At 43.0% G+C, this 13,023-nt stretch overlaps 1 protein-coding gene across 1 annotated transcript in view; it reads left to right on the forward strand.

Moving 5' to 3' along the window:
* The window catches only part of PTGFRN (prostaglandin F2 receptor inhibitor), a 71,550-nt gene that overhangs the window by 35,023 nt on the left and 23,504 nt on the right, over nt 1–13,023 (forward strand). The window contains exons 4-6 of the mRNA XM_075768892.1: nt 33–416; nt 4,825–5,250; nt 12,123–12,542. Of these exons, the coding sequence (XP_075625007.1) occupies nt 33–416; nt 4,825–5,250; nt 12,123–12,542 (1,230 nt within the window). The remainder of the gene's footprint in view (nt 1–32; nt 417–4,824; nt 5,251–12,122; nt 12,543–13,023) is intronic.

Below are 13,023 nucleotides of genomic sequence, written 5' to 3' on the forward strand. Positions count from 1 at the left end.
TTGTTTGAATTTTTTGTCTCTTCATTTCTAAGTTCTAGATGTGGTCATCTCAACAAGCAATGTGTCTGTGACCGAAAGAGACTCCCTGGATCTTACATGCAACATCACAACGGATAGGAGTGGTATTTTCCAAGCAGAGGTGATGTGGTATTTTTCTGTGTCGCCTGATGATACCTTGTCAGATGCTCAGGTTTTGCTGAGCATGGACCGTGATTCTGTTGTCAGTGATTCAACTCTCATCAGCCTGAGCCACGTAGATAGGAATTCCTATCGCCTATTGGTACGTGATGTGGATGTGGAAGACTCTGGCTACTACTTCTGCCAAGCAGCTGTCTGGGTACCACTGCACAATGGGAGCTGGCATAAGGTGGTAGAGAGGACATCTGCACCAGTCAGTGTGATGGTGACAGCATTAGGTAAGTGATTCTGCTTTCAGACTTCATAGGTAATGTACCACTTATTCCTTGGTCCCATCAGAAGAGGTAGAGGACCTTGCACAATCTCTTCTGCGCAAGTTTCTCTTGTTTGCATCTATGGGTAGGGTACCTTTCTCTCATATAAAAATATTGATCTATCCTATGGGGTTTTGGGTTTGTACATTACAGGGTTTTAGGATCTCTTACTGCGTGTGCCACCCACGCACTCCACTTTCTGGTGTCATTGAACAGTCTGCAATTGGGAAATTGAACTTAAAACTCTGCCTTGTTTTCCAGGGGCTGAAGCTGCCCCTGTTGTCATGTTGGCCCCTTTCACCTCCCTTGTACCATTAGCAGGGCTCTGATCCAGCAACAGGCATTCTCTCTGAGCTCTGAACACAGTGATATCAGATGTTTCCCCTGATTTTTGAGTCATATACTATAAAAATTATTTATAATGGAAACTTCATAATCAACTCTAATAGCTTTCAAAGTTGTTGGGTTTTTGTTTTGTTGTTCTAATTGCTAGAGACACCCCACATCCTACCGATGTATTTAGAATGGAACATGACTTTATACTGCTTTATTCTCCTCCCTCAACATACAAGTCCATTTTATGAGGCCATGTCACATAGCTGTTGAGTAGTGTGACTGAGTGAGACAGACCTGGCTTGTGGCTAACTTAATGCTAGACGAGTTGATTATAGCATAGTGGCCACTAAACCAGATTTTCCTGAAGTATTTAACATCCCACTTGGTGTGGTGTATTTTTCATCATTCAGTCCTAGAAATGAGTAGATTTTTAGCCTTTTGGACAGGCAAAGAATTATTTGTGACTTGAAGTTATTACTTCCATATGTTACTTCAGCATTTCTGCAGCAAGTTCTTTAAATTCACCAGTGGGGGTGGAAAAATCTACTTAAACGGAAACTTGATGATCTCTTTATTCTCACCTTCCTTTATCCCCCAGTTACTTTCCCTTCTTGCAGCTCTAATGCCATCAATTTTTTTGCAAGGGGCTGGTTAGAAGCAGCTGTGTTTAACAGTTGTTCATTTAAGACTTGTTGACTGAATGAGGAACAGAAGCTGTAGGTAAGAGATCCAACAGGCTTATCTGATCTACTGTCACTCTACAAGAGCAGGGTGATAGTACCTTTCCCCACACCCCTTTCCTGAGATAAATCTGTTTTGGAGATCCACTGTCTCATATGCATGCCGCAGATTGTAAAGCTTTTGCTTTGCATTATCCCAGCTGAACTCTTAAGCTCTGGAGATCTCTCTTTATGTAAATATCCTTAGAAGTAAAGTTACTTGAGAGAAATACTAAACATGAAACTCCAGCAAAACTTCTCAAAAGCCTGTCGTTTTAGGGATAGGTCTAGATATGTCAGCCTGCCCATCCTATCTCCTAGTTTAATCTTGGGGAGAGAATAGCTTCAGTTTAGAAGCAATGAAACTCAGGATGGTGTTGCAGGATGCTATAGGTAAGGTATCTATCTGCACCTGCTAAAGTTCACAAAGTATTGGTTGTGTTGGAAGCATGAATGAACCTAGATGTGAGCTGGCAGAGAACTGGCAGAGCTGTGGTACTTGGTGTTTGTTCCTAGTTCTGACTGGATGGAAGTATCTGGGCCTGAACCCTCTCAGTGTACCCGTTCAGAGCCTCTTGTCATCAGAAACTGGTGGCACTGTCCAGTTACAAAGGCGAAGCTCCTCCAACATAAAAGTACTGAATAAGGCCATATAGAGAGCCTGCTCTGAAGCCTGGTTTTCAGAAATACAGTTGTGTCATGAGGTTAAATCCTAGCAACAATGACTTTAAATTTTGCATTTTAGCATTGTACAGAGCAGTTGAGCCATGGCCGTTTCTAAGTATACTTGTAATGTGTACTAGAAGTGCGCTAGTGATGAATGTCTTCGTTTCCTGTCCTCATTCAGCCATTCAGATTGCACACTCAACTTGTGAATGTTCCTTCCTTCCCCCGCTTGTGTGCATGTGCATGTATGCACACATGCTCATGCTGCCACAGGTGCACTGCTTGCTTATGTACTCTTGTGGTGCCTGTACCTGTAGGACTATTCCTTACTCTTTCCATTCTAATTTGACATTATTTGGCAACAGGAAAGAATAAAATCTACTCTTCAGCAGATGCTTGGTTGCTAGGGCAAGGGAAAGTAGAATAAATTTTCAGCATTTGAGGTTTTCAACTGCATCCAGAATTCACCAACTCCTCCTCCTTAATGGAAGTTAAGAGCCGCTGGAGTATTAAGTCATTGAACTGTCAGTGAGGCTGTTCTTTGACAGCTGACAAGAGTGTAGGAATGAGGTTTATCCAGCCAGCCTTTTATTCTTTCTAAATCCTCTGTTTGAATGTCTGTCAGGGTGAAGCGCCTATCTGGAGTGGTGCTGTCAAAGCCAAAACTCTCTTCTTAGCGGTCCTTCCCCTGCCCGTAAATAAAACAAACCTGAAGTGATTTTCTAAGAACTTGAGTTTCTTGCGGCTTTTTCGGTTTTGTGTTCCTGTCTAGAGAAGAGTTTCTGCTTTCATAGTCTTTGTTGCTATGAAAATATTAATTGGTCTTGAATGCCGCCTTTTTTGGGAGGGAAGGGGAGGCGAGGGGGAACAATAAGAAAATTGCGGAGCATAAGCAATATATCATGAGGCCCTGGAGAAGACTAGTCTTTTGTGAAAGAGACAGGAAGAGTAACGTAGCTGTAGGATCTATGGGGACTTACACCAAAAGTGGGTTTTGGCCACCGTTAATAATCTATGCCTTCGTTGCAGCAGAGGAATTCTGTGCATTTTCTTTTACTTTTGCCTTACGTATACTGAAAATATGCAGAAAGCTGCACTTAGTTCACTGGTAGTAGGTACCACGGACTTATGTAAACTATACTTTTATGCTTGTGTGTTACCTAACACTGCAGAAACTCACCATCAGTATCACTAGATACTCTAGTGTCTGGTGTGTATTAATGCCCTTGTTCTTGCTAGACGCAAGGACACTGCATGCATAGACTTAATGGTGAGAGATCCTTTCTGCAAGCTGACATAGCAGCAGCCAGCCTGCTTGATACAATTGTTTTTATCCTTTGCATCTGAAGTCCAAAAGTGCATGTGCACACACAGTTTGCGCAGCAGTTCTATTAAGATGCTTTATTATCTTGGCTCATTGGTGAGCTAAGCCTAAGCTTTAGCCTTGGATTGCCTTCTCTATCCCAATTATAGCTTCAGTTAATTGTTTCTAGGAGGGCAAAATGCCAAATAAAACATAAAGCAAGAAATAAATATAGAGCGCTGAATACACTTACAATGTAAAAGCCATGTGATGAGTATTGGCTGAACAGTTGGAAAGCTAGTCTTTTTTCTGAATTACAGTAGACAGCAAGACAGAAAAATATTCTAACACTAGTAAATAAATAATGTATTTCCTTTGTGGTGTGAGGTTCTTTCTGTAATCTTTTTCCTTTACTATCTCTGTAGTCTGAGAGAAAATAGTCATGCGGCTGCTTTATCGCTTTTAGGCTTTGGACAGTCAGCTATTTCAGATTCAAATACAACAGCCCCATTCTTAACTCATGAATTTCAGGCACTTCTTTTCCAGCTTGAGGTATTCTAGCCTCATAGCTGTACAGCATGTACTTCTCTCTTCAGACTGTGGAGCTCTTCTGATATATGCATCTTCAACTCTTAACCTACTTAGTATTTATTATGCTGCCTGCTGAAATTTACTGTGCATGGCTATTGGTGCTGCCTGTGGCCAGTGCCAGTGATGGCACCCATGCTCCCTCGGGTGGGTGGGTGAGGTGTCTGATTTTTTGGGGTTGTTTTCTAACATTCTTAAACTATATTGTAGAGACATGATGGGATGGTTAAGTGTGGAAAAGAAGGCATTTCAGGATGGGAAATGACCTCTTATCCTGGAGAGAAATTGGGGAAAGGGGATGTCTCTGGTCAGTGCAAAGCTAGAGAATAACCAGTGTCCTGTTGCTGCAGGCTGCCCCAGGCATTGGAAGAGGTGCAAAAGGTGACTGGCTGGGCTGAAACAGAACCCACAGGGTGGGTTCTTGGAGCCGGGCCTAAAGAAGAGAATGATTTTCCTCAACAAGATTTCTTAGTCGTGATTTTTCTGAAATGGTTTGACTAGACATATGAAATGAAAGGTCTTGTTTGGAAGGGCAGGCCTAGGGGTACTTGCGTCAGCCTGGTGCAAGTCAGAGCTGGAGTCCAAGTTCCCAATCCCCAGGTCTTGTAAGAAAAATGCGTATTTTGGCACTTGGCTTCTAGCTCAGGTGCTTTCACAGACTGGATGTTGGAAGTTAGCAGTATCTCTTAATAAGCTCTGGCACTTTCTCCTTTCTGCTTGTAGCTTCTAACCTCTTTCCTCTGGGTTTCCTCTCCTGCAGAGCCAGACTATGAGGTGTTTTTGAATGCCTCTAAAACACCCAAGTTTTCAGATGACCCCACAGAGCTCAATTGCAGGATCACAAATGCACAGGACACTGAAGCAAACATCCGCTTCACCGTTTCCTGGTACTACAGGCAGCACCTGTATGGTGACGATGTGGTGACAGAGGAACTCCTGGCCACAATGGATGCAGACTGGACTCTGCTGCTTGGGGACAGGAGCAGAGAACGGACTCAGAACGGGGAAATAATCTTCTCTAAAAAGGCTGTTGACACCTTCAGTTTACGAATCCAGTGGACTTCAGAAAGTGACAGAGGAGATTATTTCTGTGTCATCTCTGCGTGGAGTAGGCACCGCAACAACACCTGGGTAAAGAGCAAAGATGTGACTTCTGCATCTGTCAGCATTTTCTGGGCTACACAAGGTAGGAACCTCTCACCTATTTGCTGAAAGACCTGGACGGCTGAGATAGTTTTCTCTTGAGTAGGCCTGCAGCCAGAAGGCCTGCTAGTGGGCTTTGGAAATGGGGTTCTGTGTTATGAAGAGGAAAAAACACTATTACCTTATGTAAAGCCCTCTTATTTGTGGAGGGAAGCAACTCCTTAATAGCACTTACCAGTTTTATGCAACAGTTTGGAGTGGAAGTGTAAAGCAGAGATGCATCAACCAAACTGTGCTGAGAGTTCCAGGAGCTGAGCTGTTGTTGTGGGGTGGCATCCAGCAGTGATGCTGCAGTCATTGTCCCTCCTTTCATGACTTGGAGTATTTTGGTCTCTCTAGGATGCGATGCTGCGGTCATTGCCCCTCCTTTCATGACTTGGAGTATTTTGGTCTCTCTAGGATGCGTCTTGCTGCTAGCAACAGTTTTGTCTTTAAGTGAAAAGAGGAATGTCACTCACTTTAAGTCTTCTCTGTCTGCCAGTTGGAGTGTTTTTTCTCTCTCCTACAAGCCCATGTTTAGAAGGCACTTCTGAGGAACATTTCTTAGAAGCTAAATAGTTACCTGAATCACTTAACACTGGTTTAAAATGGGTGTCCTGTGGAGTGATATTGGTTTGGCTTATGTGTGAGGTCACACAAGACGGTCTGTTGGATAGGGACAGAAGGAATAGGATAACCTGGGAAGAAAAGTCTTTGGCAAAAATCTGTGCTTAGCTAAGCTGCATTTATCCTGATAGATTTGTTTAACAGTCTAGCTCAGGCAGCCACAGCAGAGAACTATATTTCAGAGACAAGTAGTTTGAAATCAGTTTAAAGTTGTTTGGGGATAATCCCTAAACAGTGAATTGGAGAGCTTCTGCTTCAGTGGAGAGAGAAGTGGTGGGCTGCTTGCGCAGTACTCCCTTCATCCCCAGACCAAGCGTGGTCTGCAAAAAGGTCATTTTTGTTGCTGACGCTGATGTCTCCAGCAGGAATGAGATCTCTAATGTTGAATGCTGGTCACAATTAGTTCAGTTATGCTACAACACGGAGCGTGCGTGTGTGTGTATGTGCATGCACATGTAATGGATCATTGCCTTTGGAGCAGCTAGAGACACCAGCTGGAGTTGAAAAGTCTCAGCCTGTGTTGACATTTCTGAGGGAAAACAAACCGTGACAGGTGTGAACATTCCCTTGTTTCTGGTTTTAGTCCAAAAAGTCTGCTAATTTTGCGACACAAATCTAAATGTTATAGTCCCCATGCTGTGAAAAGTACATTTTGTTGGCAAAACTTGGAGTTGGGGATTTATGATGTGAAAGTGAGCTCTCCTACAAACACCTTATCCTCCTGAGAAAGCATGTTATATGTACAATGGGGGGGGGAGCAATATATAGGTTTGATTTTGCCTTCTTCCCTTCCATCCCTCATGTTCCTCCACGCTCTTTCAGCAGTCTAGCCCCAGATGCCTTTCTCTGCGTGCCCTGTCCCCTGCCGTATCCTATTCCTGTGAGCTCCAGACTCGGCTGTGAGTCCAGTGCTGTAGCCAGCAACTATGAAGGAGTTAATCTGCTGCTGCCTCTGCTCTCTGTTTTGACAAGTATCTCTGGTGATTTGAGTCCCTAACTGCTCCCAGTGCTTATAAAAGCGAGCAGCCAGGCTCCCACGTGTTTGCCTAGGGAGAGAACAGAAATTTGCCTCTTCCTTGGATAGCTTGTGCCTACATAGAGGCTTTTCTTCCAACTATTTCATTATTTGCATTGTCAGTGTTAACTTTAGAGCGGTGCTTGGGGGTGGGGGGAGAATTTCAGAGAAATGCCACTTTGGAAAAGGTTGTTCTGAGGTTTTGAAAAAGGAGAAATGGTTTTATGTTGTGTCTGTGGGTCAGTCAGTACAGAGGGGTGTTCAGGAAAAGGAAGCTTTTGCTTGAAATGTAAACATCATGTAAAGATGTCAAAGTCCTTTTTCTGTTGTGTTATATAATAAGTTGTATGTTTGCCTATTTTGAGTTGAGGTTTTTATCTTCTTTTTCTATTTTGTTCTGTTGGGACCAATAATGCTCACATGTCTTTCTGCTTACTCAGCTTTGCAAATGCAGCCAATTGCTATCATAGATCACCGGTGTTTTTGACATGGTCTGCCTGATTTGTTTCTTCTCCTCTTTCTTCTACCCTCTCCTCCACCAAGGTGACAAAGAAAGCATCTTTATCTCACCTCAAAAATGAAAAGCATCAATTATATTGTTGTTTTTTGCTTATTTAGAGTACAAATTCTAATCAGTAAAAAGGGGTAAAGGAAAGGAGGAAATGTTTTTTGACTGGCTCTGTAGATGATTTTCAATCCAGAAAGAAGCTTGATAGTTTAAAAGATCGTTTTATTATTACTTTGAGTTTGAGTACTGCCTGTATTTAAAACACAGTTGCTATTTGTAGTGGAATGCAGAATTGGTGCTTGTTTCCTAAACCAGTGTTGTCAACTTTGGATCTGCATGGAATTCTTTGCAAAAAAGAATGTTATCTTTTAATTGAAATTCTAAATCCCAAAGGTGTTATTGTTTGGGGTTTTATTAATACTTCAGTCTTTAATTTACAAAATAATTGTATTTAACATAATGTTACTTGTCCTAAATGTTTGCCCAGACCCTCCCATCACATTTAATTGGAGCAAGGTCATCTTAATCTTTCAGAAAGTCCTGTGAATAGAGAACAGGTGATATTTCTGCCACCCACTCATCTTTACCACTACCACTTGTCTTTGTTGCTGGTATATAATAGACACTGCATAATACAGACATGCAGTTCCTCCTGAGCAAAGAAATTCCCATGGCCCCAAGCTGCCAGGTGTATGTGCCAGTTTGGGTATAGAACAAGGAAGTACATTAAATTAGGTGTTCAAGCCTCAGTCAGGCTGACTGGGCTCCTTGTGTCCATGGCTGTGTGAGGGTGAAGCGTGTATGCCTGGCAGGGGAGCAGGCTGGTGAGGGTGGTCTAGTTGTGTGTGTGCAGCAGTGGGGAGAGCCCTTGCGTTGTATATACCTGTATCAGGCTGTGGTGCCGGCCTTAGTATGCCTGCTGTATTTTCAGAGCTCTTGGTATCATAGCTGCATGGGCTACAATTGTACTTCAGGGTGTTGTATAGCCTCCTTCTCCTATGAAGGCAAAGCTGTCATTACCTTAATGTCTGTTGCGTTCCCTGTACTTGCAATCTAGCTAGTGCATTGGGGGATGAAGAAGCCTCTATGAATTTTGAGATGGCGTTACTTGAGGCTGCTGGTGAGACATTAGGCTCTAAGGTTACTGTTAGCTGTGGCCATTGTGCTGCTTTTCCAGCTGGAGTGCAGGGAAGGTGTTTGCTGGTTCCTCAAGTCTCCTTGCCCTTGTAGCTGTTAGGCTTCTCTAGCAATTTGACTGGCCTAGATTAAGTAAAAACTCTTTTTGGTCACTACCAGGGAAGTACTCTTGAATCTGAGCAGGCACTTTGTGGTAGAGAGCAGGAGAATTATAGTGTGGCTTAACCACTTGGAGCGGCCAGTGATGGAAGGCAGAGGCATGCACTGCCAGGCTCCAAAGTACAGTTTATTACTCAAATTTTATCTGAATCATTCAGCTAGGATTTCTTCTGCTGCTAGCCCTCTGTCTTGGAGTAATGCCCAAACTAGTTATAAGCTTTGGGTATGGTTTACTTAGGATCTCTTCCGCTTTCCAACATAAACCGTGCTGATTACAGCCTCCTGTACCTGACTGACCAGGGGTATGTTTTGTCGTGCTTTTCATTCATGGAGCTTTACAAGAAATGGGTGAGACTCTGCATGGGATTGCAGGTGTGCATGCAGAGGGGCAAGCATGCAGGGTAGTGGTCAAGACAGACAGTGCCCCCTTGGCAATTCTTGGAAGATTAGAAATGAGATCTTAGGATGCAGTTCTTGGAAGAAAATGTTCTTTGACCTCTCTGGCCCATCTTATGCTATAAGATCTGATGAGTAGTTTCTGTTAACATAGGAAATGCGAAGAAATTTTCCTTTCCCACTTAACTTTTCTTGCAGATTACTGTTATTTTTAACTTAAGTGCCAAATCTTTGGTTCTCCTCTTTCCCATAATGTGCACTGTTATATACAGACACAACTACATGGTTTTCTAGGTGGGCCTGATAGAGTGCCAATTACATTTTGTCTGCTGCCACAATTTTGGCACAGAACTGTACTGTTAAGAATGATGATCTAGGCTTTTCTAGTTGATAGGATATGGGTTGTCTTTGTGGTTTTGTTTTTTTAACTTTAATACATTCGCAGGTCTCAAATATTATTGCAGATTCAGAAATGTTCCTTTGATATTTTTTTACAAGAAACATTCAGCACCTGTATGTGCTGGGTTTTGTGTCCCCTTCTCTACCCCGGTCTGCATTTCTTATGGTCTCAGGTAAGAGGAGGTGCCTGTGCCTTCTGTATTCATCCAACATAAGGAATTTTGGGTTTTAAAAGGTAGAAATTTCCTTTGAAAGAACTTTCATAAGAATATATCTTCCTGTTCTCTGTTCTGCATCCTAATTTCTAACCCTTTTGAATTCTACCACTGTTCTCCAGCTGCGTCTCTGGGCCTCAGATGTTCTCTTCCACAAACACTACTAATGGCATTTCTGCTGCTGTTCCATGCTACCACTACTCCTTTCTTATTTTCTTTAGCAAAAAATAATTGGTAAAAAGCAGCATTTTTTGTGCCCCTCAAATGGAAAGTCAAGAAAGGATGTCTAGGAATAAAGTTCGCTCTGTCCTGTCTGGGGACAAGATGTTCCCCTGTGTACTGCTGCCTGACCTATGGCTCAGGGAATAGTTGAAGTAAGGCATTTGGAGCCCATGTAGTAGGGAGAGATCTCTCTTCTCAGCTACATCTGTACTTGTCTCGTCATGTGAAGGTATTTGTCTTAAGTACATATATGAGATACCAAATGCAAAATTTCTCTTTTGGTGTCTGGGACCCAGTGCTCTTGCATGAAGATCAACAGAACAAAGAACGTTTGCATCAGGAGGGATTTTTGCCTAGAGTTTCCTTACAAGGCCTAGGAAGCAGCAAAATGTGACAGACCAGTATGGCTAGCTGTTTGTGCTTCTGCTTTTGGGGCAAAAATATAATTGTCTACTAGATTCCTAAATATGTGGCAAGCTGGCCTGTGCTAGGCTCCTGAATGCAGCAACCTTATGAAGAGGGGGATATCAGAATCTCATGAACACAGAATGAGGAAAAAATTGGTTTAAAGTCTAGAATCAGATGCATGATGAGTTCTCACACAAGGGAGCAGGAATGACTCTGTGCAACTTCAATTGTGATTGTACCCTGAGTGCCTAAATGTGCAATTCTCGTATTCCCACTTGCTTGGTGGGTGGAAGTGTGTGTGTGTGTAGTGGGGGGTGTTGGTGTGGAGTATCAAGTAATTCTGTGCTCAGTTAGACCACTAGAAGCAGCTCAGCCTTCCCTGCTCCTGCTGTTTCTTTATATAGCTTTGTACTGTGATCTGCTTTACACGGTACTGATTTAAAGTTGTCATACCGGGTTTCTCATCTTGTGGGCTGTGTTTACTCATTGCAAAAACTGCTGCTTGAAGGCAAAACACTGCAAAATGTAATCTTGACAAGTATCTTGTTGCTCTTGTGGGGAGGGCATAAATATTACTGCATTAGTTCAGTTTTGGGGAATGTGACAATCTCACCATTGCTTATTTCCCTTTTCCTGAGAAGTTTCACCTTGCTTAAAGGAGATCTGTGTAGGTTTTTTTAATGTGCCTACACCCATTTTTTTATAAAGGGGGGGAGAAGGGAGAATATGCTGCAGCAAAGTAAGTCCGGAAAGTCAGACTGGCTGAATTTTGCAATACTGCTACTCTGGGAAGTAACTGTAAGCTGTGTGTTCTGCCCCAGTACCCTTTGCTTAAGAAGAACCTGAGTGTGTAGGATGTCTCTTCATCACAGTGCCAGGAAACTAGCAACTCCCTTTCCTTTTATCTGGTTCTGATTTCAGTCACTCCTCACTTTCTCAATTTCTTATTGTGAGCTTGTATTTTTTGTGTCTTGGGGCTGTGCTTCTAGATGTATAATTTTCCCAAACCCTGTAATTAAGGGATTCTTGGGATTAAGGAGCTGGTGGACTTGGAGAATGCTGAAGAAAGGAAAAGAAACTGAGCAGTAAGTGTTGCTGGCATTCTTGATGCCAAATGGGCTGTTGTGAAAGGTCAAGGCCTTGTACTCAGGTGAATGCATGAGAAGCGAGGGAAAAGAACACAATGGAGACAGAGGTATACAGAACTCTTTCAAAATAGAGGAGTGTGTATGGGCATGCTGGGGATGGAGACTCCTCCCCGTTATCATCCTTTTTGTCATGCACTTCAACTGATCTTGGGAGTTCAACTGAATGTGTCTGGATTGCTGTTAGAGTAGATTTTCAGGGGAAATAAAAGAAGCTACACTAAGTGCTGCTGATCCAGTCAGTGGCGGCTTTTGTCACTAGTCATGAGTACTTCAGCAGTGTCCTTGTACCCTATCACTGAGGGTACTCTTCTAGTTCCAGTGTAAAACTGGGACTTGGAGTCCTGTCTGACTAATCTCTTTACTCCTGAATAGAAACGTCCTGGAGGTCCTGTCATGCTATGACCTGCATATTGCATTATCTGTTCAGTATTTGGTGTGTGTTTGAATCCTTGCATCTTGACCCAAACTGTTGTGTACTAGTGTGTGTGCGCTGTTGAGTAGCATTCTGGGATGTCCATGTGTTTAGATAAATGTGCTGGGATTTGTCTGTTCTTTGTAATCTTCTAGATTGAAAGGTGCTGCAGAAATATCTGTACCTATTTATTAACCCCTCTCTTGCTGCTTATTTCCTTCCCTCTTCAGATTACACGCTCACAGTGGAGGCGGTGAAATTGAAGCCATTCTTTGTAGCAGGCCATACCTTTGAGATGACATGCAAAGTGTCTTCTAAAAACATCAAGACGCCACGCTATTCTGTCCTCATTACAGCTGAGAAGCCACTAACGGATCAGTCGAATCCAAATGGAACCACTCGCATAATCTCCTTAAACCAAGATTCAGTAGTGCGGCTGGAAGACTGGACAGATCAGACTCGTGTGGATGGCGTGGTTCTGGAGAAGGTCCAGGAGAATGAGTTCCGCTACAGGATGTATCAGACCCAGATTTCTGATGCTGGGCTGTATCGCTGTGTGGTGACTGCCTGGTCTCCAGGTGGTGGTGGCATGTGGCGTGAAGCAGTGAATGGCTTATCCAACCCTATCCAGATAGACTTCCAGACGTCAGGTTGGTATAGAATCTGGTAGCTGTGTGTCTAAGCCAGAAAGTGAAGAGTTCTTTGATGTTCTCCCAGTGGTTTCCCTGTCTCTGGGAAATACCTGCTCTTTGGAACAGGGAAGGGGTCTCCAAATGGTATGATGGCTGAGAACTTTGCTTGTCACCTTTTGTAGTACTTGTGTCCTTTGTGCTATTGATTGTTTACAGAGAGATGTTTAATGAATTGACTGTAATCATAACCTCTGGATTCTTCTTTACTAAGCAGCTTTTATGGTCCTGCAGGCTCAGAGCTGGTTCGCAGTACGGAGTAACTGCTGCCACATTTGCCAGCTTTATCACTAGATTGCTGTTTGGTAGTGGCTGCTCTGGAAGAACATTAAATTAAACTAGATTCCAAACCAGACCTGTGCTCAGGCATAGCATTAAATTGCCTGAGCACACCTTCCTGTTGATGTAATTGCACGAAATGGTCAGGTGAAGGCAACAATAA

This window comes from Balearica regulorum, chromosome 1, assembly GCF_011004875.1.
Source record: "Balearica regulorum gibbericeps isolate bBalReg1 chromosome 1, bBalReg1.pri, whole genome shotgun sequence".
Classification (NCBI taxonomy): Eukaryota; Metazoa; Chordata; class Aves; order Gruiformes; family Gruidae; genus Balearica; species Balearica regulorum.